Source organism: Quercus lobata, chromosome 2, assembly GCF_001633185.2.
Source record: "Quercus lobata isolate SW786 chromosome 2, ValleyOak3.0 Primary Assembly, whole genome shotgun sequence".
Classification (NCBI taxonomy): domain Eukaryota; kingdom Viridiplantae; phylum Streptophyta; class Magnoliopsida; order Fagales; family Fagaceae; genus Quercus; species Quercus lobata.
In genome coordinates this window covers 61,771,999-61,796,542 of record NC_044905.1, presented here as the reverse complement: position 1 = coordinate 61,796,542, position 24,544 = coordinate 61,771,999, and the positions used below count along the sequence as shown (strand labels likewise).

At 43.1% G+C, this 24,544-nt stretch overlaps 1 protein-coding gene across 1 annotated transcript; it reads right to left on the bottom strand.

The window, feature by feature from the left end:
* Positions 1-670: 670 nt before the first annotated feature.
* LOC115976071 (UBP1-associated proteins 1C-like) lies at positions 671-4,503 on the bottom strand. Its single transcript, XM_031097164.1, has 6 exons — positions 4,292-4,503; positions 4,056-4,130; positions 3,397-3,527; positions 1,657-2,158; positions 1,266-1,379; positions 671-1,154 (listed from the first exon to the last, which is right to left on the bottom strand). The coding sequence occupies exons 1-6, from the start codon at positions 4,376-4,378 to the stop codon at positions 1,092-1,094; spliced, it is 972 nt and encodes a 323-aa protein (XP_030953024.1). The 5' UTR covers positions 4,379-4,503; the 3' UTR covers positions 671-1,091.
* Between the last annotated feature and the right edge of the window lie 20,041 nt (positions 4,504-24,544).

Sequence of the window (24,544 nt, the reverse complement as noted above, 5' to 3'; positions counted from 1 at the left end):
GATAGTTACACCATACCTTCCAGAGACATTATCCATGGCCAACCATAAAATCATCAACACGCCTTAAAAATAAGGGTCCGGTTAATGTGTGCCCTTAGGACACACATTAAGCTTTCTATTGTTGGAAACATTTTCTCGGAAATTAAAAAAGCTGTCATTACATTTTCAATTCTCGAGAAATTTTTTTCCAAAAATGTAAATTAATGTGTCCCCCAAGGGCATACATTAGTAAAATCCTAAAAATAAAGCAATCCAACGATCCAGAACAATGGGGTTGGCTCACCGACAGGGAAATGGCTTTGTCCAATATGGATGCCCATTGGGACCATGTACCAGTCCGATGCAGAAGCCCCGTGTTTGCTGAATTAAATAGTTTGTGTCTGGTATAGATATAGACTGATGTTCTGTTTGGATAACTTATAAATTACGCCATTTCTGGATGTTAAGATATGAAAATCTTATTTTACAAATGGTGATTGTGATGGGCCCTTTTAACTAATAGTACCAGATTGTGTTCTCCTATGGTGGTTGTGATGCCTGTACCAAAATTGCCATCACCTGTTTTTGGTAGTCTTCAAAATGGATATCTGAGGCTGAAAATACAATGGATCCATAAATACAAATTCACAATAATATGATTAGAGGTCAGTTAACAGCCAAGAATTTGACGTTTCCAAAATACTTGCATATAGCATGTCACTCAGATGTCAAAGAGCAGCATAGAAAGGGGTCGTTTCCTTTTTCTGTTTGAAAAATAAAGAGAAAATTTTAGTAGAAACAAAACCACAACTCTTCTCTTGCTCAGGTAGTTTAATAAAAAATGACTGTCTTCTATAAGATAATATAAAATCACAAAGTTCAATTTCTCGAAAAAATGGAGATCAAAATATTTCTTCTGAAAACTTTTCTAGCAGAAGAAATGAGAGAAAAACTACAACAAGACACAGATATGGAAGCCACGTACAAAAGGAGCAGCAGCTAAGCTTCATTCTTAATTAAATGAGACAAGCAAATGCCTGCAAAGACTGGACTAGAAAGATTACACCAAGAGATGCAAGGACTTCCTTTCTAGGCTCTCTCCAAAATGTGCTTCAATCCTTAGCCACCAGCCGGACATACTTGTTCTCTACTGTGAATCTAGAGCTTGAATTGATCTGGCATTAAACAAGAAAATCATGAAATAATCAAAGGCCAGTTCCAGGTTCAACTCATATCATAAATCATATAATAAATAGACAAAAAGCACAATCCTAAGGTGGGCTGACCTTGTGCTCAAGCGTATCACTGAGTTTGGTTTCATCTTCTGTTGTGCCAGATTGATGGAGAGCCTTGAGAACAAGTTTTCTTAATTTCCTCATCTTCAGAACTCCATCAGGATTCTGCCTCTCATTAAAACACAAATAGGAAACATAAGTGTGTACTTGATAAAGAGCACAAATGCAATATCAAAATAAGCTGTTTCAGAAAGGACTCTGAAGTATGCCTTTTATCTTAATCCCCATACTGGGGAATAGGAAGTGGGTCTCTTTTTCCTGCTGTCAATTTTATATCACCTATACAATCTAAAAACATGTAGCTAAGCAGAGGAATATATACACAACCAAAAGAAAATATGTAAATGAACATAAAAAGAGTGATATTATTCAAGATTCATACAGATTTCAAGGCTGATGTGATCAGCTTCTTCCACTTTATTTTCCGTTTCGTATCTTCTCTGGTTGAGCTACGTTCTGCCAATGTATCATTCTTCAACTGACTCTTTATTTCATCTGCTTCTGCTTTTTCGCTGTGAATAGCTTCCCCATCACCTAAGTCACCAGGAGTATCATCCTTGGTCTTCTTTCTTGAATCATCTTTTGCAGATGCATCAAGTTTTCTCTTTTTCTTCAATGGTGAAGTTCCTTTATCTGTTTCTGACTTGTTATGCTCAGTATCAGATTTGGGTGGATCTTGCGAATTTGGTTCCTTTGCGCATTTATTGTCAAGCAATTCATCTTTTTGAGTATCTTCAGTTGGAAGCTTTGTCTCTGGAGCAGATTCTTCTGCCTGCTTAGGTGGTTGTTTTGCGGCATGGAAAGCTCGGGCTTTTGCCTTGTGCTTCTTTCCTTCAGCATGGAGAAGCAGGGTCTGCTTACTAGTAGTGCTGGTATTGCAGAGGCTGAAATCACATTGAGCAACAACTCAGATCCAATCATGAAGTAACCACAAGTCATCTGTTGGGTTCTACAAATAAAATTCCCAGTCTTCCACATACTTACTATAGAGAAAATGTCAATTAATCATCATTGTAATTAGTTTTGTGCAGAGAGAATTACAAATGGAGTCTAAAGTTATACATATACTTTGAATATGGCCTTTTTTTAAAAAAGGGGGGGGGGGGGGGGGGGGGGGTGTTCTCCAAGTCAAAGGGCACCTTTACACTGTTTGGATGTTTGAAGGGAGAGGGGAGTAGAGGGTAAGGAGGGGAAGGAGAGGAGAGTAAATTAAAGTGGAGGGGAATGGTTACCCTTTCACCTTGTTTGAATGCTTCAAAAATTTAGGAAGAGGAGAGGGGAGGGGAATTTCATATAGATTGACAATTTTCACCTTATTTTATTAATTTTAAAGAAATAAATATAAATTGACAATGTAGGGCTGTCCAAATAACGTAGAGACCCAATGAACCACTCGACCCAGACCGATTTGCTAGGTTCGGATGATTTTGATGGAAAGCAGCGGTTGGTGGCAGTTCTCCATGGTCAATACCCTGATTGAAACAGGTCGAGAGTCAGATTTCCCCCCTTGGAAAAATGAAATCTGACCCGTCCAATATCCTTCTCTTCCTTTTTCAGCAAGTTCTAAGTCCACATCTGGTAAGAGATCTTGAGATCTCTACTAGATCTGGACGAGTTCTTGAGATCTTTGATCAAATCTGGTGGAGATCTCAAGTTCTCTGACCAGATCTGGTGGAGCTCTCCTCTCCCCACTGTTTTAATGACTCTGACCGAAATCTGACTGCCACCCATTGAGACTCAAGCCGTCAAAACCGCCATTCCTTATGGGTCTATGGAGGGTTCCGTTCTCCCCCACCCGAACTGATCGGATCAAGTTTGGCTTAAGCACAAACCCAACCAAGACCGACCTGTGAACACCCTTAATTGACATCTTAAGGGCAAAATTGACATTTTAATTTTTTTTAATCCCCTCCACTCTTAATAACGAGGGGTTAGGAGGGGTAAGATACCCCTCCAAACCCCTCCCCCCTCTTAAAAAACATCCAAACAAAGTTCATTAAACCATTCCCCTCCCATTCCCTCTACTCTCCACTCCAACAAACTGTTACACTGTCTAATTGATTTGATAAATTAAACATTCTCACAGATTAGGATACGGAGTTCAAAAAGACATAAAACATACCTACAAAACCATGGTGGGCGTTCAGATAACCCAACATTTATATCAAAATCAACTTGTTGCTTTGAATCCTTGCTGAGCTTGGCGCTTGAACCATTTGAAACTTTCATTTGGCCTTTTGGACCATATTTTTCCTGAAACCAAAAACAAACAAATGACATCCTCAGTCCCAATGCAATATTATTTTTATAGCTTATACCCAAGTCGACAAATGAAGTGGATAACATCAGTCAATAAAACAGAAACACATTTTTGCCCAATAGTGAGAGAAATTTAGCCCAACATACATAAGATTTCCGAAATCTTCAGCTCAAAGATAATAACATCAGATATTAAAGCAATTACTTTGCATGACCAATAGTTGTGAACAAACTAAACATGATTGCCACCACACAAAAAAAAAAAAAAAAATTCTCTCAAGACTTTTTGCAGCCTGTCTCGAGAAACCGGATATTCACACACAGAGTGTAATCTAATGCAGCATATGCAAAATAAGCAGCTACTGAGCTAAGTCATTTCTAAAAATTACAGCATTTGATTCAATTACAATGACATATAGCCATCAAATAAGTCAATCAAATTTAAGAAAACCAAGCACAGAGCTGAATTTGATGACTAATAAAGAAGAAGAAAAAAAACATAGAAATGAGAGAGAGACTCACCGCCTCAGTAATACACTGAGTGTGACTTTGAACGCTTTGCTGCCCAAATGTCTGTCCACAATCTATGCACGAAAGCTGCAACATTAACAAACCCCAATCAAAAAATTTGATTTTTTTCTTTTTCTTTTTTGGTTGAAAATTCAATTCAAGCATAATCAAATAACACCCACAAAGGCCCAAAAACAAAAGTAACGAAATTCTTTGAAGTAAATTATTAATGAGGGGGTTTTGGAGACCTTGGTGGCGGAGCAAATCCTGAAGTGATTTGGTAACTTGGGCTTCTTCAGATTCTCTCCACAATCCTCGCACTGAAACCACACCATCTCTCTTTTGCTTGATCAATTTGTGCCCTCAACTCTGAGAGAGCTCTGAAACTGAATGAAGAGAATTTTTTTAGGGTTTAAGGCCTAAATCAAATTTAGGGGTTTTGCCGTGCTTTTGTTTTTGGGACTTTCTAGAACTTGCTAGCCAGTGTACGACGTCGTGTAGGTAATAAAAGGAAACGACGTCGTTTCACATTTCTTTGCCATAAAAGATTAAACGAAAACGTTTTTCGTTATTATTGACAATTAACAGACACGAGGGAAAGTAAATAGTATTATTATTATTATTTTTTTTTGAAAGGTAAATAGTATTATTTTTGAGAATAGGGAAAGTAAATATTAAATAAGTAGTTTACCAAAAAAAAGTAATAATAGTCACATCACATAAATGGGCACCTTTCGGTCCTTTTCTAGTTTTCCTAGATAACTATTTTCTGGATTCAACCAAAATGCAACAGCTTTCCCACCATTTCTCTGCACTTTGTGAAATTCGGGTGCTTGTTACGTCCGTATTAATATGCGACACTATTATTTAAGATACTTTTTTTTTTTTTTTCAAAAGTAAATTATAAATTGGATAGAAATTTAAGATACTTTTTTTTTGAAAGCGAAATTTAAGATACTTAATATGTGACACTATTTATTTATTTTTTCCTGATATATGGTAGAAGTAAAACCTTCGAAAACCATTATCTAATAATTTGATGTAATTTTATTCTTGTCCTCAAGGTATGGTATTAGTTTTGCTGAGCCAATAGTTTTTTTTTTTTTGGAGGGGGTCGATAGTAGTTTTTAATGGTAAAATTTGGATAGAGTATCTTAAGTGATTTTTTTTTCTTTTGCCCGTGAGTATTTAAGTGTTGTAATATACTAGGTTTTTCAATTAAATTTTAATACCTAATTACTATGTTTTATGTCCAATAAAACGTAAACATTATTATCAAAATAAAGTTAGAACACTACTTCTTTTATATATATAAAGTTTTAATTATGTTCCAACTCAAACATGAAGTATAGTTGGTCTCTTTGGAGGCACTCAGATGGTAGGATTAATAAACTTGAAATACGTATCATATATTTGAATGTCCTAGATTTCATCTACCATACTATCAAATTCATAAGATTTTTAGAGCATCTCATAAACAGAGAATGAAATAGTATAGTCAAAAGCTAAAACACAACTTTCTTTATATATATAATTATGGTTTTTTTAATTAAAAAAATGAATATATCTATTCAACATATAAATTGATACAATAGTTGTAAGTTATAACCTTCTTGCATCTACGTAGAACCTTATAACTTATATTATAAAAATCACATGTAAGATTAATGCTGTATATGAGACACGAATATCATTATTGTCGGAGGGGGGTTTAAAAGATACTGAGATAGATTTGTTATATGTATATATGGGTTTAGAGTCTACAATGGAAGAGCTAAATAGCGTCAGCTGTAATCACCAAAAACTTATATAATAGAGTAATGAGTAGTATGTAGATTGAATTGGATGCTATATATCTCTAAGAACAAATGAATACAATATCTCTCTCGGGCAGTTCTTTTCTCTCTTATTCTTCATTCCCTCTTCAACTGGGAAGGGGTTCTATTTATACTAGCTGCCCCTCACCTCAGTAGTGAATTTCAATGGTGGAGATTAATAGATGCTTGTTTCATCAAGTGTCCCTTTCAATTATTAGAAAAATGGGTACATTATTAGGTGTGTAACATTGTTCAAGTTAGTCATTAAATAATAAATGTAGCTTTGTTAGGTAGAAACATCCATTTAATGTGAAGGTACCTGTTTCTGAATTTAGGTGCTATCTCCTTTGATTTGTTGGACAAATTTCCATAATGTAGTGGCTCATCCTTAGATATTCTATATATATCATCGAAATGCATAGGTCATTCCTTCATCAGCTAGTCACTAGACCGCCATAAAAGCAGTCATCGGTGCAAGGATCTGAAGCCCTTAATTGGGCTTAGGGTTTTTTACCCTATCACATTTATCTGGCCTGTATTATAGTTTCTTGGGTTAGGTTTAACTTTCTCCTAATTGTTGCTTTACAGGCCGAAGTACCTTGTGAACAAACCATCCCCTCACAATATATATATATATATATATATATATATAGTTGAATTGAAATTTATGGTATTTTCTAACTAAAAACATCAAGGACTTCAGCGTTCAAATCCTCTTATTTCTAATAGACATATTGGAAAAGGCCATGGACATGGAGTGTGATTGCAATGGAAACTTCCATTATCACGTGAGAGTAAAAAAGAAAAGAGGAAGAACAGGCTGTCCACGGGACGCTAGCTGTTGCCTGTTGGAGAGGATTAGAGGACACTTGAAGGCCAACGGCTGTCCTTTCCCAACATGTCCCTTTACTCAATTTGTTTCCTCAAAGAAACAATATTGTCCCAATGTTTGTCCCTACTTCACCTTTCAATCATACCCTAAACCACTCTTATTCCCCAAGCGTTTTCAATGCGCGTAACTTGCACGAAGCACCCCCAAGTGTCCAAACCTAAAAGTCATATATATAAATTGATCACTACACTCTACAATACTACTATTGCATTGGAAAGGAAAAAATATATTATTTGGAAAGTAAACTTGGGAACCATGGGCATCCATTGATTTTGAATTTGGAATAAGGACATGACAAGAAATGAAATAATAAAAGCACTACGCTTCAAATTGAATCTTTAAAAAAAAAAAAAATTATAAATGTTTGGTGCTATTGCGCCATGATTTTAAATGACTACTTATTGACACGCATGAGCCCTTTTGTCCAAATTTTTATTCCACAACAAAAGGTTTGTTAAGTTGGCATGCATGACATGAGAATGAAAAAGCCACCATTTGAAAGTAGTGTGTTTTATGTGCTTGTTAAAGTTCTCTTGTACAATTCAAAACCGACCATTTAGCAAAGAATGGCTAGTAATTCTATAAAAGGTTGTCTAACATAATTGCTTGCGATTCCAAGAATATATATACATTAGAGTCTTGTATAGCTTAATTATCATCTCTTCATATACGAAATACTTGATTGAAAATTTAAGAGAGTACAAGATTTGAGAAACAAATTTAGCAGTATATTGTAGCTGTCTAAAAAGGGGAAAAAATAAATAACATTGGGCAGAGGGCTCTCATTCATAAAAGGATGCATTAAATTGTTGCTTTTCTGCAACTTTCAGCATCAATTCTTGGTTTAGTCATTTATGGTTAAGATAGATTTTTTGTTTTCAGCAATGTTTAATCAAAAGAACGGTGGCAGTTTCACTTTCATCTACGTTTTTTGCTACTAGTGGCAAGGATTGGCACAATTAATTAATAGGATAACGGTGGTTGACATATCAAAGAGAAAGGGATAACTAATAGCTTAAGGACATTTGTTAGCATTTCCCTTTAAGGAATAACAAATACTCTATAAAGTTTTCTTCAGTTTTTTTTTTTTTTTTGGGTGGGAGATAGAAATCATCTATAAGGTTAAATAAACTTAATATGAATATGAATATTATCTATACTACTATTTAAGGGGCTTCCTCTATTTGAATTCCTCAATTTCGATACTCAAAATACCCTCAAATTTACTAATTTGTAAAACTTAAATAGTAGAGTTAGACATGTAAAATTACTAATTTAAAAAGTCCTAAATTTTAGATAAATTTGAAAAAATATTGCCGAAAAAATAGGAACACTCCCACTAACCCACTTATTCTAACACACGTTTCTAATATTTTATTCTATTAAAAAAAAAAACTCACGTTCAATAAAAAAAAAAAAAACAAAAAAAAAACTAATGAAATACCCTTAATTTAATAAACTTATCTTTATCTCTAAGTCATAAGAAATGGGTTAAAATCTTAAATTGATAAAAATTAAAAACAAATAACCTAATGAAAAAAGTCCACGTTCTATGAGTTGGGTTGGACGCCTAGGAAATCAACATAAGTGTGGCTTGGAATGAGTTTTTCAAATTGAGAATGGATACAATTATTAGTTTAAACTAGCGTCTGAGCACACGCTCAAAGGCTCTTCTATTTTTTTGGAAAAAAATTAATAATTTGCATCTATTGTAATTTGAGATTACTACTGTGGGGCCCGGCCCAGAAATAATGGGCTATTCCAAAATCAGGCCCGTCCGAGGAGCGTCCTGCCCGAAGAGAAACCACACATGAAGCACTATTCAATCCCAATAACGAGGAGGTAACCTTTCCGAGGAGTAACTCCTCCTCGGACGTCACGAAGTCCAGACGGGGAACTCTCCCCAGCCAACTCAGTTCACCCTCTCAACATATAAAATGAATAAAATCCAAAATATCCCAGGGAGAGCTACCACCACATTAATTGCGCCCCAACCACCCTCTTGGCCGCATTAATGAGAAAATGACCCCTGAACAGTACCGCCTTGGCCTCTGCAACTCACATGGGGAGAGATGAGGGCGTCTGATGGGACAGGCACTCAAGTAGATGCTTAGATGATCAACAGGTGTAAGGTTGAGATGAGAGGAGGGGAACTATATAATGTAGTGGAGTCCCTCAAAGAAGGGGATGAAAAATTCTGTATGAGGAACTAAAGAAATAAACTTATACGTGAGAGATCCATTCTGGTGTTTTTATTTTCTGCAACAATGCTGTCCATATATCAGACCGAATAGACTCACTGAGACCAAGTTCTTTGACCCATCCTTTACAAATATCTATTGTGGGTTGCGCTTTGGGCCAGGGCCTGATCAATCGAATTTGGGCCAGGAAAATCGTGCAACTACAATTGGCGCCGTCTGTGGGAGGAACTAGAGCATCAGCTAGCACAACGGTCAAGCATGGCAGAACTAGGTCCGCACCAGGAGAATCCTCACCAGGCTGACTCCCAACAGACACAACCCGCCGAGTCCCAGAGGCAAAATAACCCCGTCAACCCAGGCCACAGGGGAAATCGTGAGGGAAGTGCGCATACTATCCGGACAAGCCAGAGTCACACTCAGATAGGTAGTCACGTGTCCCAGAAGCGAAATAGTCACCAGGCCATGCAGCGAGAGATAGATGATCTGAAGAGGAAGCTACGACGAGCACAGCGAAGGCGATCTCCTTCAGACTCAGACAAGTCCTCTAATGCGGAGGATGTGAGTTACCGACGGAGGTCAAGGACCCCCCCAAGTGAAACCTTTACCTACAAAAAGGAACCACGCCCTGTGCGGAAGTATGAGAGCACATCTAGTAAGGGTTCGGGAAACGACGCCATGAAGAAGGCGTTGGATCAGGTTTCAAGGTCCCCCTTCACGTATAGAATTGAAGGGGCTGAGCTGCCTCGACGGTTCAACCAACCAGCATTCGCCATCTATAGCGGTCGATCAGACCCGGTAGAGCATGTGAGTCAATTTAACCAGATGGCGATCTACTTGCAAAATGGCTTATGTGTAAAATCTTCCCGTCCAACTCAATGGCATGAGGTGGTTCAATGAGGCTCTTACAAGCAGCTTCGGGATTTCTGTCGCTTTATCACCAACACCAGAGTCCCCAGGTCCCTCGGTTCGCTATTGTCCTTCCCGTCCAACTTGGGATCAATGGCGATGAGGTGGTTCAACGGCCTGAAGACAAATTCCATAAGCTCTTACAAGCAGCTCACTCGGGATTTCTGCTCTCGCTTTATCACCAACACCAGAGTCCCCAGGTCCCTCGGTTCGCTATTGTCCTTGTCCATGCACGAGGGGGAGACTCTGAAAGCATACTTCGATAGATACTGGGAAGTATATAATGACCTGGATGATAACCACGATGCTGTAGCTATCAGCACATTCAAAAGCGGCCTCCCCGCCGACCATGGCTTAAGGAAATCCCTCACTGGTAAACCGGTTGCCAACGTTGATCAGTTGAGGGATAGGATAGACAAGTACAAAAGAGTGGAGGAAGATCAGCTGCAAGGGAGGGGGAAGGAGAAGGTTATCCACCCCAAAGCAAATGATTTCAGGTAGGAACGGCACAACCATGGTCAGCCGAGGAGAGATTTTTCGCGACAGGCTGGGCAGAGTCCGCAAACAGTGAATGCCATATTCAGAGAGCCCGTACAACAGGTACTGGAGAAAGTAAGAGATGAGCCCTATTTCAGGTGGCTGGGAAAGATAGCTGGAGAACCTTCCAAACGTAACCAGAACCTGTATTGCCACTATCATCAAGACCATGGGCACACTACTGAAGACTGTAGGAATCTGTGGAATCATCTGAATCAGTTGGTCCGAGAAGGAAAGTTACGTCACCTGCTGCACCCGTCGAGTGGCCACACCAGCCAAGCAACACAAGAGCCTCGAAAGGACGTGACCTTAAGACCACCCACCGGGACGATACATGTCATCCTCGCTGCATCAGGAAGAACGGGACCACCCATCCCCAGGGTGTTAGCTGTTGATCGGCTCCCCTCCGGGAGCAAGCAGAGGGAACACAAAAGGTCAAAAAAGGGAAGCTCTTTGATACTGGGGTTCTCGGATGAGGATAAGAGAGGAACTATTCAACCTCACGATGATGCCTTGGTGGTCACTCTGAGGATTGGGGGCTTTGACGTGAAAAGGGTGTTGGTGGATTCGGGAAGTGCAGTAGAGATAATGTACCCTGATTTATATAAGGGGCTGAACCTGAAGCCAGAAGATTTGGCAGTTTATGACTCCCCCCTCCTTAGCTTCGAGGGAAGAATGGTTACGCCAAAAGGACAAATCCGACTACCCGTACAGACTGGGGCGGAGGTGGTGGAGGTGAATTTTATCGTCGTCGACGCTTACTCACCCTACACCGCGATAGTCGCCAGGCTATGGATCCACGCCCTGGAAGCCGTAACCTCCACACTTCATCAGAAGGTGAAATACCCATCCAAAGGACAAGTGGAAGAAATCCGAGGAGATCAGGCCGTATCCAGGCAGTGTATGGTGGCCGCCGTCTTACATCGGCCCCATGCCGAGTCCTCGGCCCCTGAAAGTTTATAGCAATCAGCCGCCTCGGCAGAGCAAGACGACGGACTGGCCGAGGAGATAGGGTGTGAAAGTTTAGATAAAATCGCTGTCAACGACGACCCGGAGAAGTTCTTTCTGGTCGGCTCGGAATTGCCCTCTCAAGAAAAGGAGGAACTGGTCAGATTTCTTAGAGAAAATGTCGACGTGTTCGCATGGGACGCCTACGACGCCTCGGGCGTCGATCCTAGCCTTATTTGTCACCACCTGAACGTCAACCCCTCTTCCACTCCGAAGAAGCAGCCACCCCGACGCCCTTCAAAGGAACATGCTAGTGCCGTAAAAGACGAAGTGGCAAAGCTAAAAAGAGCGGGGGCTATCAAGGAGGTCTTTTACCTAGAGTGGCTGGCAAACACTGTGGTGGTAAAGAAGAAGACAGGGAAATGGAGGGTCTGCGTAGACTTCACGGACCTGAACAAGGCGTGCCCAAAGGACCCATTCCCCCTACCCCGAATTGATCGATTGGTGGATGCAACCGTGGGACACCCTTGAATGAGCTTCCTGGACGCCTTCCAAGGCTATCATCAGATACCCCTTGCGCTAGAGGACCAAGAGAAAACGGCTTTCATGACGCCCATCGGAAATTATCATTACAAGGTGATGGCGTTTGGGCTAAGAATGATGACTTGGATGTTTGAACCACAACTGGGCAAGATCATTGAGGTTTATATAGACGATATGGTCGTCAAAAGTAGAAGGGCGTCCGAGCACGTGAAGGACCTCGGAACAATCTTCACCATATTAAGGGAGCACCGGTTGCGGCTGAATGCCTCCAAATGTTCATTCGGGGTCGGGTCTGGGAAATTCCTAGGGTATATGGTCACCCACAGGGGAATAGAAGTAAGTCCCGATCAAATCAAAGCCATTAACAGCCTACAGGCTCCTCGGAATCCGAAGGAAGTACAGAAGCTCACTGGTATGATTGCGGCGTTGAACCGGTTCATATCGAGATCGGCGAATCGATGTCGGCCTTTCTACCTCCTGATAAACAAGTGGAAAGAGTTTGCATGGTCGGAGGATTGCGTTCAAGCTTTCCAGCAACTTAAAGACTACCTGTCCCGACCAGGTGCGATACCTACCTTTAGAAAAGGCAATTCTGGCAATAGTGCATGCAACCCGAAAACTTCCTCATTACTTTCAGGCGCACACGGTCATTGTTCTGACTCAGTTTCCTCTCCGAGCAGTGCTTCGAAGCGCTGACTATACAGGAAGGATCGCCATGTGGAGTGCACTCTTGGGAGCCTTTGATATAAAATATATGCCCAGATCCTCCATAAAAGGACAGGTCCTCGCAGACTTGGTAGCGGAGTTTGCTGAGCCCTCCATAGAAACAATAACCGAGAAGAGGGACATGGATGGAAAGTCAGTTGGTGCGATTTCAACAGGGAGGAACACGCATTGGAAGGTCTACGTAGATGGCGCAGCCAACCAGAGAGGGTCAGGAGTTGGAATAGTTTTAATATCCCCGGACGGTGCTGCCATTGAAAAATCATTAAGACTCGGATTCTCGGCTACGAACAATGAAGCCGAATACGAAGCCTTACTTCAAGGGATGACGATGGTTCAAAAGTTGGGCGGAAGAATAATAGAAGCGTTCTCGGACTCCAGACTGGTAGTCGGACAGGTGATGGGTGAGCTGGAAGCCCGAGATACTAGGATGCAAGAGTATCTGGGACAAGTCAAGCGACTGCAGACGAATTTTGAGTCCTTCAATCTGACACACATTTTCAGGAGTGTCAACACCCATGCGGACTCGCTGGCCACTCTTGCCACGTCCTCGGCGCATAATCTGCCACGAGTGATCCTGGTTGAAGATCTAGCCCAGGCAAGTCCCATCAGCAGAGGCCCTGCCAGAGTCCATCAGATCAGAAAGAGTCACAGCTGGATGGATCCCATAAAGAACTTCCTTCAAAACGACGTCTTGCCGGAAGAAAAATTGGAAGCCGAGAAGATACGAAGGAATGCTCCTCGGTTTTGGCTGTCAGAGGACCACAAACTATATCGGCGCTCCTATTCTGGACCGTACCTACTCTGCGTACACCCAGAAGAATCCGAATCTCTACTTGAGGAGTTACACGAGGGGATTTGTGGAAGTCATACCGGAGGGAGATCGCTGGCGCACAGGGCACTTACCCAAGGGTATTGGTGGCCGAACATGCAGAGAGAGGCCTAAGAATACGCTAAGAAGTGCGATCAGTGCCAAAGATTCGCCCCGAATATCCACCAACCCGGAGGAGTTCTCAACCCCCTCTCGAGTCCATGGCCGTTCGCACAATGGGGCCTTGATCTAGTTGGACCCTTCCCCAAGGCCGCAGGGAACAAGCGATACATAATAGTCGGAACAGACTACTTCACTAAATGGGTGGAGGCTGAACCATTGGCCAACATTAGGGACGTGGACGCCCAAAAATTCATCTGGAAGAATATCATCACCCGCTTCGGGACTCCGCGTACACTCATTTCCGACAATGGTCTGCAGTTCGACAGTAAAAACTTTAGGGAGTATTGCCGCGAGTTTGGAATCATCAACCGATATTCCACCCCCGCCTACCCTCAAGGAAATGGACAGGTCGAAGCCGTGAACAAGGTCATAGTGAACGGACTGAAGAAGAGGTTGGACGAGGCGAAGGGGAGATGGGTAGAAGAACTCCCCCATGTCTTATGGACTTATCGGACGACGCCGCGACGATCGACCGGTGAAACCCCCTTCTCGATGACTTACGGGGCTGAGGCCGTGCTCCCGATAGAGAACAACTTTCCCACACTGAGGTCTAGATCGTTTACCCCAAGCGATAACGACGAGTTATTGGAACGGAGTCTGGACCTAGCCGAAGAAAGAAGGGAAAAAGCGATGATTCACGTGGCCTATTATCACCAGAAGCTGAGACAAGGGTATGATGCTAACGTCAAACCACGGCCTCTGGGGCCAGGTGATCTCGTAATGAGGAAGATTCTTGGCAGCGCAAAGAACCCCTCTTGGGGCAAGTTGGGGCCCAATTGGGAGGGACCATACCGTGTCACATCCGTGGCCGGAATAGGCGCCTACTACCTAGAAGATTTAGATGAAAAAGCTGTACATCGACCATGGAATGTAAATAACCTCAGAAGATATTATTATTAATGAGAATGGCTTAGCATACGTCTTCTTTCATGATTATCCGCTGCTTGCTGGGCTACTGACAACTATTCATAGTTTTAAACAGAACCCAAGTCCTGCATGGCTCCTCGGACCACAGACTTGGGGGAAATTATTACTCATATAAGTTTTAAATAGAACCTAGTCCTGCATGGCTCCACGGACCACAGATTAAGGGGAAATTAATACTTAAGGCAACTATTCATAGTTTTAAGCAGAACCCAAGTCCTGCATGGCTCCTCGGACCACAGACTTGGAGGAAATTATTACTCATATAAGTTTTAAACAGAACCTAGTCCTGCATGGCTCCACGGACCACAGACTAAGGGGAAATTAATACTTAAGGCAACTATTCATAGTTTTAAACAGAACTCAAGCCTTGCATGGCTCCTCGGACCACAGACTTGGGGAAATTATTACTTCATATAAGTTTTAAATAGAACCTAGTCCTGCATGGCTCCACGGACCACAGACTAAGGGGAAATTAATACTTAAGGCAACTATTCATAGTTTTAAACAGAACCCAAGTCCTGCATGGCTCCTCGGACCACAGACTTGGGGGAAATTATTACTAATATAAGTTTTAAACAGAACCTAGTCCTGCATGGCTCCACGGACCACAGGACTTAAGGGGAATTAATACTTACGGCAGACATTATAGTTTTAAACAGAACCCAAGTCCTGCATTGACTCCTCGGACCACAGACTGGGGGAAATATATACTTTCATATAAGTTTTAAACAGGAACCTTTAGTCCTGCATGGCTCCACGGACCACAGACTAAGGGGAAATTAATACTTAAGGCAACTATCCATAGTTTTAAACAGAACCCAAGTCCTGCATGGCTCCTCGGACCACAGACTTGGGAGAAATTATTACTAATATAAGTTTTAAACAGAACCTAGTCCTGCATGGCTCCACGGACCACAGACTAAGGGGAAATTAATACTTAAGGCAACTATCCATAGTTTTAAACAGAACCCAAGTCCTGCATGGCTCCTCGGACCACAGACTTGGGGGAAATTATTACTAATATAAGTTTTAAACAGAACCTAGTCCTGTATGGCTCCACGGACCACAGACTAAGGGGAAATTAATACTTAAGGCAACTATTCATAGTTTTAAACAGAACCCAAGTCCTGCATGGCTCCTCGGACCACAGACTTGGGGGAAATTATTACTTATAAGTTTTAAACAGAACCTAGTCCTGTATGGCTCCACGGACCACAGACTAAGGGAAAATTATTACTTAAGACAACTATTCATAGCTTTAAACAGAACCTAAGTCCTGCATGGCTCCTCGGACCACAGACTTGGGGGAAATTATTGATTATGATAGATTGGGAAATTATTACTTATAAGTTTTTAACAGAACCTAGTCCTGTATGGCTCCACGGACCACAGACTAAGGGGAAATTATTACTTAAGACAACTATTCATAGCTTTAAACAGAACCTAAGTCCTGCATGACTCCTCGGACCACAGACTTGGGGGAAATTATTGCTTATGATAGATTGGGAGATTATTACTTAAAGGAAATCATTTTAATACGTGCGCGCAATCTGGCACCATCGCAACTCTCAGATGCGCAGCCCAAAAACCCATTTTATTTTGGACGTTTATCTGTATCTACATAGTTGCAAATGTTTAAAGAAGAGTGCTACTGACGTGCATCCATAGTAAGCAAAGCGAATATTTCATATTAGTATCCCGAGTACATTAGAAAAAGAGGTCCTTACAAAAGAATAAAGAAAAAATAGGATGACTTTCATTTAAAAAAAAATAGAAGCCTAAAAAGCTAAGCCTGGGCAGGGGGGTCTTCTTTTGACTCGGGCTGAGGGGGAGGAACCTCTATGGAAGAGTCCGTAACATGATCTTTCGCCACGTCAGGCACAGGTGCAGTATTAGGCACCACCGGATCCTGCTCAGAGGCTGCTTGGACACTGTCAGGATATTCTCGGATCTCCTTAGGATAGAAAATGCTCTCAGGCAGTCTCAGCGCTGAGTCAGCAGGAACTCCTGCAGCATCGAGAGCACGAGACCATGAGATGCCGCAATATTCCTGGCATACCTCGGGGATCTCCTCGGATAGCCTCGCCTCTGTCTCTTCGGCCCCGAGCTGGCGAGCAGCATTCTTCTCAGACTCTGAGGCCTCCCGGATCAGCTGGGCCTCCTCTTTGACCCGCAGAAACTCATCCTCGACCTTTTGCAGAGCAGTCTTGAGGTCCTGCACTGCCTGTTTCTCGGTGGCGAGGTTGATCTGGGTCGCGAACAGCTCCTTGCGCTGGTCCTCCGCCTGGGCCTCAGCATTCTTCAAACCAGCGTCTGCAGATTTGCGCCGGTTCTCCGACTCCTTGAACTTGTCCATGAGTTCAGCGTAATCGTGCTGGAGGGACCCCAAGGTTTTCTCCACCTCCGCCCGCGCTTGGGTCTCGACCTCAGCCCGACTACTGTTACCGCGGCAAAATTCCTCAGCCACGAATACCTGCTGAGTAATCTACAAACGAAGCAAGATTGCTTTAATCTAACAAGGTCAAATAGATCAATGAAACAGTAAAAGGATTACTTACCATCGCGAGATAAGGGATAGGAAAATCTCAGGCTGAGAGAACCGCCTATAAGCCTCCATATCCCGAGGAAGGAGTAGAGGCTGCTCTAAGGCCTCGGCCACGTATCCCGCCCGGCTTCGGTTGTACTCTCGGATCGAAGCATTGTAGGGGATGGCCACCCCATCCAGCTCCAACCTGGGGCCCCATACACGCGGGGCAGCACGTACCTCCGCAAGATTCTCCTCGTCCCGACTCTCCGAGGAGTTGCCCCTTCTGCTCCTTGGCGCGCGAGTGGTCTTTTGCTGCTTGGTCGGCTGGGCAACCACCTCGCCCTCCTCAGGAGTGTCGGTCGGTCTTTTCTTCTTTAGGTTGGGATTAACCTTAAGGCCAAGCTCCGAGGTGTCCGTAGGGGCCACAGGAGGGAGGGTCTTGCCCTGTGGTGGAGTTGGTGCCTTCGAGGACTGCCCTTTCGATGATTGTCCTTTCGACGACTGGCCTTTCCCTCAGGAGGCCATCAGTTCCTTCAGAATTTTTCCTTTTCCTGCCATGGGCTCTATCTCTTCGCCCGAAGTATCGTCCGAGCAGATAACGATGGAAGGAACACCAACTGCAGAATGTCGGTCCCGCTCTCCTTCGGGATCGGAAAGTTCCACCAGGGGGGTCTGCTGAACTTCCTCCTCAAAATAAAACTCGTCTATCTCTGCCTCAAGGGAAAGACGAGATGATTCAGCTTCCTCTTCAACCTGAACGGCAGCACCAGGCTCGTTTGGCGGAGGTAGCTGCTCTGCCAAGTCGGGATCTCTGACACCGGGCAGCACAACTGGTGGCAGATCGTGTTCAGCTAGGAACCCGTCCCTAGACACGTCAATCCTAGCCAACCTCGGACTACCAGCCCTTATGGCGTGACCGATAGCCTGGAAAGAGCTGCTCAGAGGTTGATAGCCCAGAACCAGATGGGCAGCACGCAACTGCCCGTCCTCGGAAATGTAGATCTCCGACCTAAGAAGGTAGTTCAACGCTGGCACGTTCACAAAGTTTAGCCGAGGGGCGACGTGAATTTTATCTGCAAACAATCAAGGAAAAGAGGATTAGTTCACGAAATCTTCCGATTATAAGGAAAGCAAAAATGTAACCCCTCAATGCTAAATCCTATCCCAAAAGGGACCGATCCTAGAAACGCCGCACCTGGGTTTCCTGCCCAAGTTGGACAATGAATACCGTCGAACCACTCCCCAGAAGCAATAAGGAAATCATTCTTCACTGTCTTATTGGATATTGGGAGACAAGAGATCAACCTAACGTCCTCGTTCCGGGATTTAAGATAATACCCCTCATCCCCGAGGCGATGACATTCGTACAGATAAGCCACATCGTGCCAAGTAAGGCCTAGATTCATCCGCTCGTTTAAGACATCTACACAGCCTAGTATCTTGAACATATTCGGGGCACACTGATATGGCGTCAACCTATGGTTGAACAAGTACTCCCTTGTAATCCTACGCATGGGAAGTGTCATCCTTCCCTCTATGAAAGCAATCATGGGGATAACGACTTCTCCCTCACGCCTATCTGTCAATACTCCTTCAAGAGGACAGTACCGCAGCCCAACCCCCGGGGGAATGTGGTATTTTGCCCTAAAGGCTTCCATAGTGGCAGAAGTTTTTACTAATTTCTCAAATCTACCCATCAGAACTGAACTGGGGAAACGAAAGTAAAAACTAAGAAGAAAAGTAGAGTCCGAGGAGGGAATTGAAACGGCGAGATGAACAAAACGTACCGGTACTTCCACAAAACGCTCGACGGGACGCCTAGAAATCTCTCGTGGACGAAACGCTTCACAGAAAACGGCTACGGTGGCGTAACGGACGCAAGTGCTAGTATATCTCTGGGATTCGATGGGGTTCTCTGGAGTCCTCTGAGGTTTACGAAATGCAGATAAAAAGAAGAAACTGAACCCCTTTGACGTCTTATATAGCCAGGAGGTGAGAGAAAAGATCGCTCCTGCCTAAAAACACGAGAAAAAACGATGGCCGTTCGATCTACGCCACATCGTTGGATGAGGGAACATAACGCCTCCAGAAGTTAATGGCCGCGCCTCGTAAATTGTAGCGCGTCAAAAGTAATGGACCGCACGCGCGCCACACGCTCTCCTTATTTCCGTCCTCTCCCAAACATCAAAACTCCGTTTTCTCCTCAGAATGAGATAGAAACCAGAGTTTTGAGGGGCCCCCGTTTTCTCCTCAGAATGAGATAGAAACCGGAGTTTTGAGGGGCTATTGTGGGGCCCGGCCCAGAAATAATGGGCTATTCCAAAATCAGGCCCGTCCGAGGAGCGTCTTGCCCGAAGAGAAACCACACATGAAGCACTATTCAATCCCAATAACGAGGAGGTAACCTTTTCGAGGAGTAACTGCTCCTCGGACGTCACGAAGTCCAGACGGGAAACTCTCCCCAGCCAACTCAGTTCACCCTCTCAACATATAAAATGAATAAAATCCAAAATATCCCAGGGAGAGTTACCACCACATTAATTGCGCCCCAACCACCCTCTTGGCCGCATTAATGAGGAAATGACCCCTGAACAGTACCGCCTTAGCCTCTGCAACTCACTTGGAGAGAGATGAGGGCGTCTGATGGGACAGACACTCAAGTAGATGCTTAGATGATCAACAGGTGTAAGGTTAAGATGAGAGGAGGGGAACTATATAATGTAGTGGAGTCCCTCAAAGAAGAGGACGAAAAATTCTATATGAGGAACTAAAGAAATAAACTTATACGTGAGAGATCCATTCTGGTGTTTTTATTTTCTGCAACAATGCTGTCCATATATCAGACTGAATAGATTCACTGAGACCAAGTTCTTTGACCCATCCTCTACAATATTTATTGTGGGTTGCGCTTTGGGTCAGGGCCTGATCAATCGAATTTGGGCCAGGAAAATCGTGCAACTACAAACCCAATCTAGGTTTCAAGTCTCAATTTCACTCATTCTATTCTCTCATCTCCCTAATTGAAAAATGTAGTAATTTCAAATTATAATTGTGGGGTATGGAAATTTAATATGGTAATCATGCCATGTGTCATACCCCAAGGCCGAGGGGGCCAATACAATTCCAAGAAGTCCATACACTCAGATAGTAAGGCCAGAGAGGCGAGCCATGGCCACATTAATGGCACATCACTAGAGGGGGCCATACTGTAGAGGAAGAACTTCAGAGAGGGAATTAGCCCTAACGTGATTAAAGGGATGGTAGCTGCCACCACATTTAATGCACCTTACCAAACACCCTGGTCGTATTTATGTGGAAATGACCCTTGAACAATGCTACCTTGGTTGCCGTAACTCACAGAAGACTTAGGATGACGACTAATGGGACAAGCACTCGAGTAGTGGCTTGCATGATCAACAAATAGAGGGCCAAGATCAGCCAAAAGAGGCCATATAATGTGAGAGATCCACTAAAGAAGGGGGGAGTTCATCTGAAAATCTGAAAAACATTGTAATACAAAGGACTGAAATTGTAATCAAGTTTAAAAAGAATATACTCAAGAACTACTTTTCTCGGACTTTACCGAGGAAAGAGGCCATATAATGTGAGAGATCCACTAAAGAAGGGGGGAGTTCATCTGAAAAATCTGAAAGAACATGTAATACAAAGGACTGAAAATTGTAACAAGTTATAAAAGAATATCTCAGAACTATTTTCTCGGACTTTACGAGGAAAGATTGTCTTCGCCAAAAACCTATTTTTCCTTTATTGTTTCAATCTTAAAATTCATGTATGGTATGGGCGTTGTACGCTCGTCGAAAACCTAGTTTTCAGCCCATTTTCTAAAAAAATCATTGTGTGGGCTCTTTGGGCCAATCTTTTTACCTTTTGAGCTCAGAAACCAAAACCCGCCCTTAAATAATGAAATGCAAATTATTATTTTTTCCAAAAAATAGAAAAACCTCTGAGCACGCACGTGCTTAGAGGCTCGTATATATAGAAAATTCCCAAAAGTTATATTGTCCTTTTTTTTATTTCAAAAATACCCATAATTTAATTAACTTATCCTTATTCAATAAACATAAAAATGAGTTAAAAACGTAAACTGAATAAAAAAAAATACCCCCAGTTTATAAAACTAACCATGTTCCTATAAAACTTCCCACTACCCCATGTACACAATCAAAACTACGCCCATGTTTCATCAAAAAAAACAAAAAAAAAAAAACCTACCCCAAGTTCCTATATATATATATAAACCTAAAAAAAAAAAAGCCTCATTGCACGTGCAAAGCGCGTGCGATAAGGCTAGTCTCTATATATTAAGAGAATTTAGAAAGTTAATTATGATTTCAAAAATACCTCTAATCTAATTAAATAATCCTTTTTTTTAAAATAAAAATTAGAGTTAAAATTGTTGTAAGGACACGATTTAGTACCGAACCAAAACAGTATCCGGTTCGTACGTGAAGGGCCCAGACAATATGATTTTTAGAGCGTGGGTGTAAAGAACTAGGCTAATTGTAATCTAACCTCCCAAGACTCAATTTCATGAACGTTCAAGGTTTTTCAGTTGATATTTCGGATATTCCCCCTTAGTGACTAATACCAATCCTTCTTTCTCTTCTCCCTTTTTTCTCTCTACTTTCCGTCCCTTGTTCTTTTTTTCTCTCTTTTTTCTGTCCGATCCCCCCTTTCATGTTCTTCCTTTAGTTTTTATATCTCCCTTTGCACTTCATCCTCGCCGCACACGTGTAGGTTGGGTTTGGAGGATTTCTTTTTGTCCCATCTGGCACCTCCTGGAACTTCCTATAGGCAGCTGTAAGGCTGCTTCCCCACTGTTCAGGTATCACCTCCACATTAATGCGGTCAGAGAGTTGGTTGAGAGGTCATTAATGCGGAGGTAGCTGTAGCTTCAGATATTTGTTTGCCTTATCTCTTTCATCTTTAGTCAGCTACTCTACCCTTTGAGATGACTGAATTCTGAGATCTGATTGCAACGAGACCACGTCCTAATCGTTCTCGGACGCGATCGTCCTCGGACGCGTTCTGCCGAGGACCATGGTGTCCTCGGACGGGTATGTGGCCTCCGATGGGCCACTGGCCCAACAATCCTGAACCCATTCTGAATCCTATGGGCCTATTAGTCGAACGATCCCCACAATAGCCCCTCAAAATCCTACTTTTCGACTCTTCAGGAAAAGGTGGATTTTGACGTCATAAGCCTGCACCTGTGCGCGTTTTAGGGCATGCCCCTGACGCTTCAGCACTCCGGTTTTGGTAGCATTAAATTCTGACAACTCACTTGTCTCCCACGTTCGACGGCGAGATCCAAATCTAACAGTAGGGGGCTTCTCTTGTTTTGTGAACGGCCGCTCACAACCTTCACATGACTATAAAGGCGCTCCCAAATTGAACCTGCACCTTGTCCTTAATGGTTACGTGGTTCCAGAGTTTATACATTGAATCTGCCTTCTTCCAGTCTTCACTGTTCTCCTGGCGACTACAAATAATCATACGTTGTCCGAGGTCCTTCTTTTGAACTTGTAAGTCCTCTTGAAACTTTTGCCATTGTTTTTCTACACCAAAAAGTTTTTTCTCTACTAAGTCTCTTTAGAAAAATGGGGAAACAGAGGAATCCCTTTCGGCATCTCGTTGACTCCGAGGAGGGTATTAGAAACTTCCGCTCTAAGTACAATATCCCACCTACGGTAGGGATGAGGTATGCAGTCCAAGGGGAGTGGGTTGACGCCAGGCAAACTGGGGAGGTGGTTATCCCCATGATCGCCTTTATTGAAGGCGGGATGACCATCCCCATGGGCAGTATCACTAGGGGTTATCTTAATTTCTTTAGGCTATCCCCCACCCAATGCGCTCCCAATATGTTTAGGGTTCTGGGGAGTATAGACGCTTTGAATCAGAGAATGGATCTAAACCTATCCCATCACGACGTGAATTGGGTATACAGCCTTCACCGCTTAGCTGACCAGGATTATTATCTTAAGTCGAGATATCCTGCAGTGAGGCTAATTCAGTGCCTCCCTACTTCAAATAAGTACTTAAAGGAGGATTTCCTTATTTTTTCTGGGGAATGGCATGATGGTCTACCTTGCCCGACAGTAGAAGGAACACCAGGTGGGTGCAAAGTTACAGACCTATGCCACTTAGCTTGTGAACACATTTTTCTTACCTTTATTATTTTCGGGTTTTGCAAATTTAACTTTAAAATTAATGGTTTTGCAGATAGACGCTACACGAAGCCCAATCTCAGATTAGTCAATAAAGCGAGCCTAGACAGATTATTGAAAGCCGAAATATACGTGAACGAGGCTGATGGTTAGCTACGGGTAGCACATTTAATTCTTGGCTACACCCCCCTTTCTTTTAGCTTTTAGGCGCCGAAGTACGTGATTAGGGCACGCGATCCTCGGCTTCGCCGTATCAGTGTTGCCTACGAAGGGTTCGTTGTTCTAGAGGGTATCCCACTTCCCAAACACACACCTCTCACAGAGCCTCTTCCCGTGGCCAGCGTCTCGGCGGGGCCTTCTTTACCCTCATCTTCGTTCAAGAAAAAGGGAACCAATAGAAAAAGGAAAAGGGGAAAAAACAAGGAAATCGTTGTAACAGTGTCTGAATCCCCGGACGACTTAGAGATTCTCGATTAGCCCACAACTCCCGAGGAAAGTTCTGACGAGATGGGGGTACACAGGAAACCCCAGAAAAGTTTAATGGAGCTGATGGAAGGTCAACAGGGAGAGGCTGCACCTGCCCAAGCAGTACCATCCCTGGTTTCATCTCTTCCAGCCAGGTCTCCTCCTACAGTTCCTCGCCACCCTTCTCAATATTCTCCGCAACCAACGCCGACCAGTGCTGCCGAGCAAGAAAAGCGCAGAGAATAGAAGGGTAAGGAGGTGATAGATGCAAGTAAATCTCACCCCACTCGAGAGGAGGATGTCCAACGAGCTGCAAAGCAGCAGAAAACTAGGCACGCCGCTACGCAGGGTCAAGAGAAATCCGATTCCCCACGCCCCGATTCACAGGCGTGGCTGCCAGCTCCTATGCTCGGTGGGGAGCCCCTGCGAGACGATGCCTTTATAAGGGACTTCAACGGCGGCATTGGGTGTCATGTAGCCTCGGCCATAGAGGAGGCCTTATTGCTCCCAAAGGATATGGCTGAGATAAAGAAGGTGCGGAAGAATCAACTCATCCTTGACAATAAACGATATTTGGGCATGGTGAGATATCGTTTTTTACACTGTTTCATTGTGCGACTGTTGCTTACTAATGCTTTTACCGTTCTTTAAGATCATCACCCAAATACCTACAAGACGAGAAAACACTAGATGGTGAAGAAAAAGAAGACACGGCTATACACAAGATTTAAACTCTCAAGAATGCTGAATTGACATCAGAAGGTTACCGGAAGCAGACCGAGGAACAAGCAAAACTTCTGCGCGAAGCGAATGCCGAGCTGAAGAAGACTCAG

What these genes read in the sequence shown, in the direction of transcription:
- LOC115976071 (XM_031097164.1), bottom strand. Translation starts at nt 4,378, where the DNA reads ATGGTGTGGTTTCAGTGCGAGGATTGTGGAGAGAATCTGAAGAAGCCC. An exon ending in GGATTTGCTCCGCCACCAAG is followed by an intron (nt 4,131 to 4,291) that starts GTCTCCAAAACC and finishes TTAATGTTGCAG; the next exon opens with CTTTCGTGCATAGATTGTGG. An exon ending in GTGATACGCTTGAGCACAAG is followed by an intron (nt 1,155 to 1,265) that starts GTCAGCCCACCT and finishes GTTTAATGCCAG; the next exon opens with ATCAATTCAAGCTCTAGATT.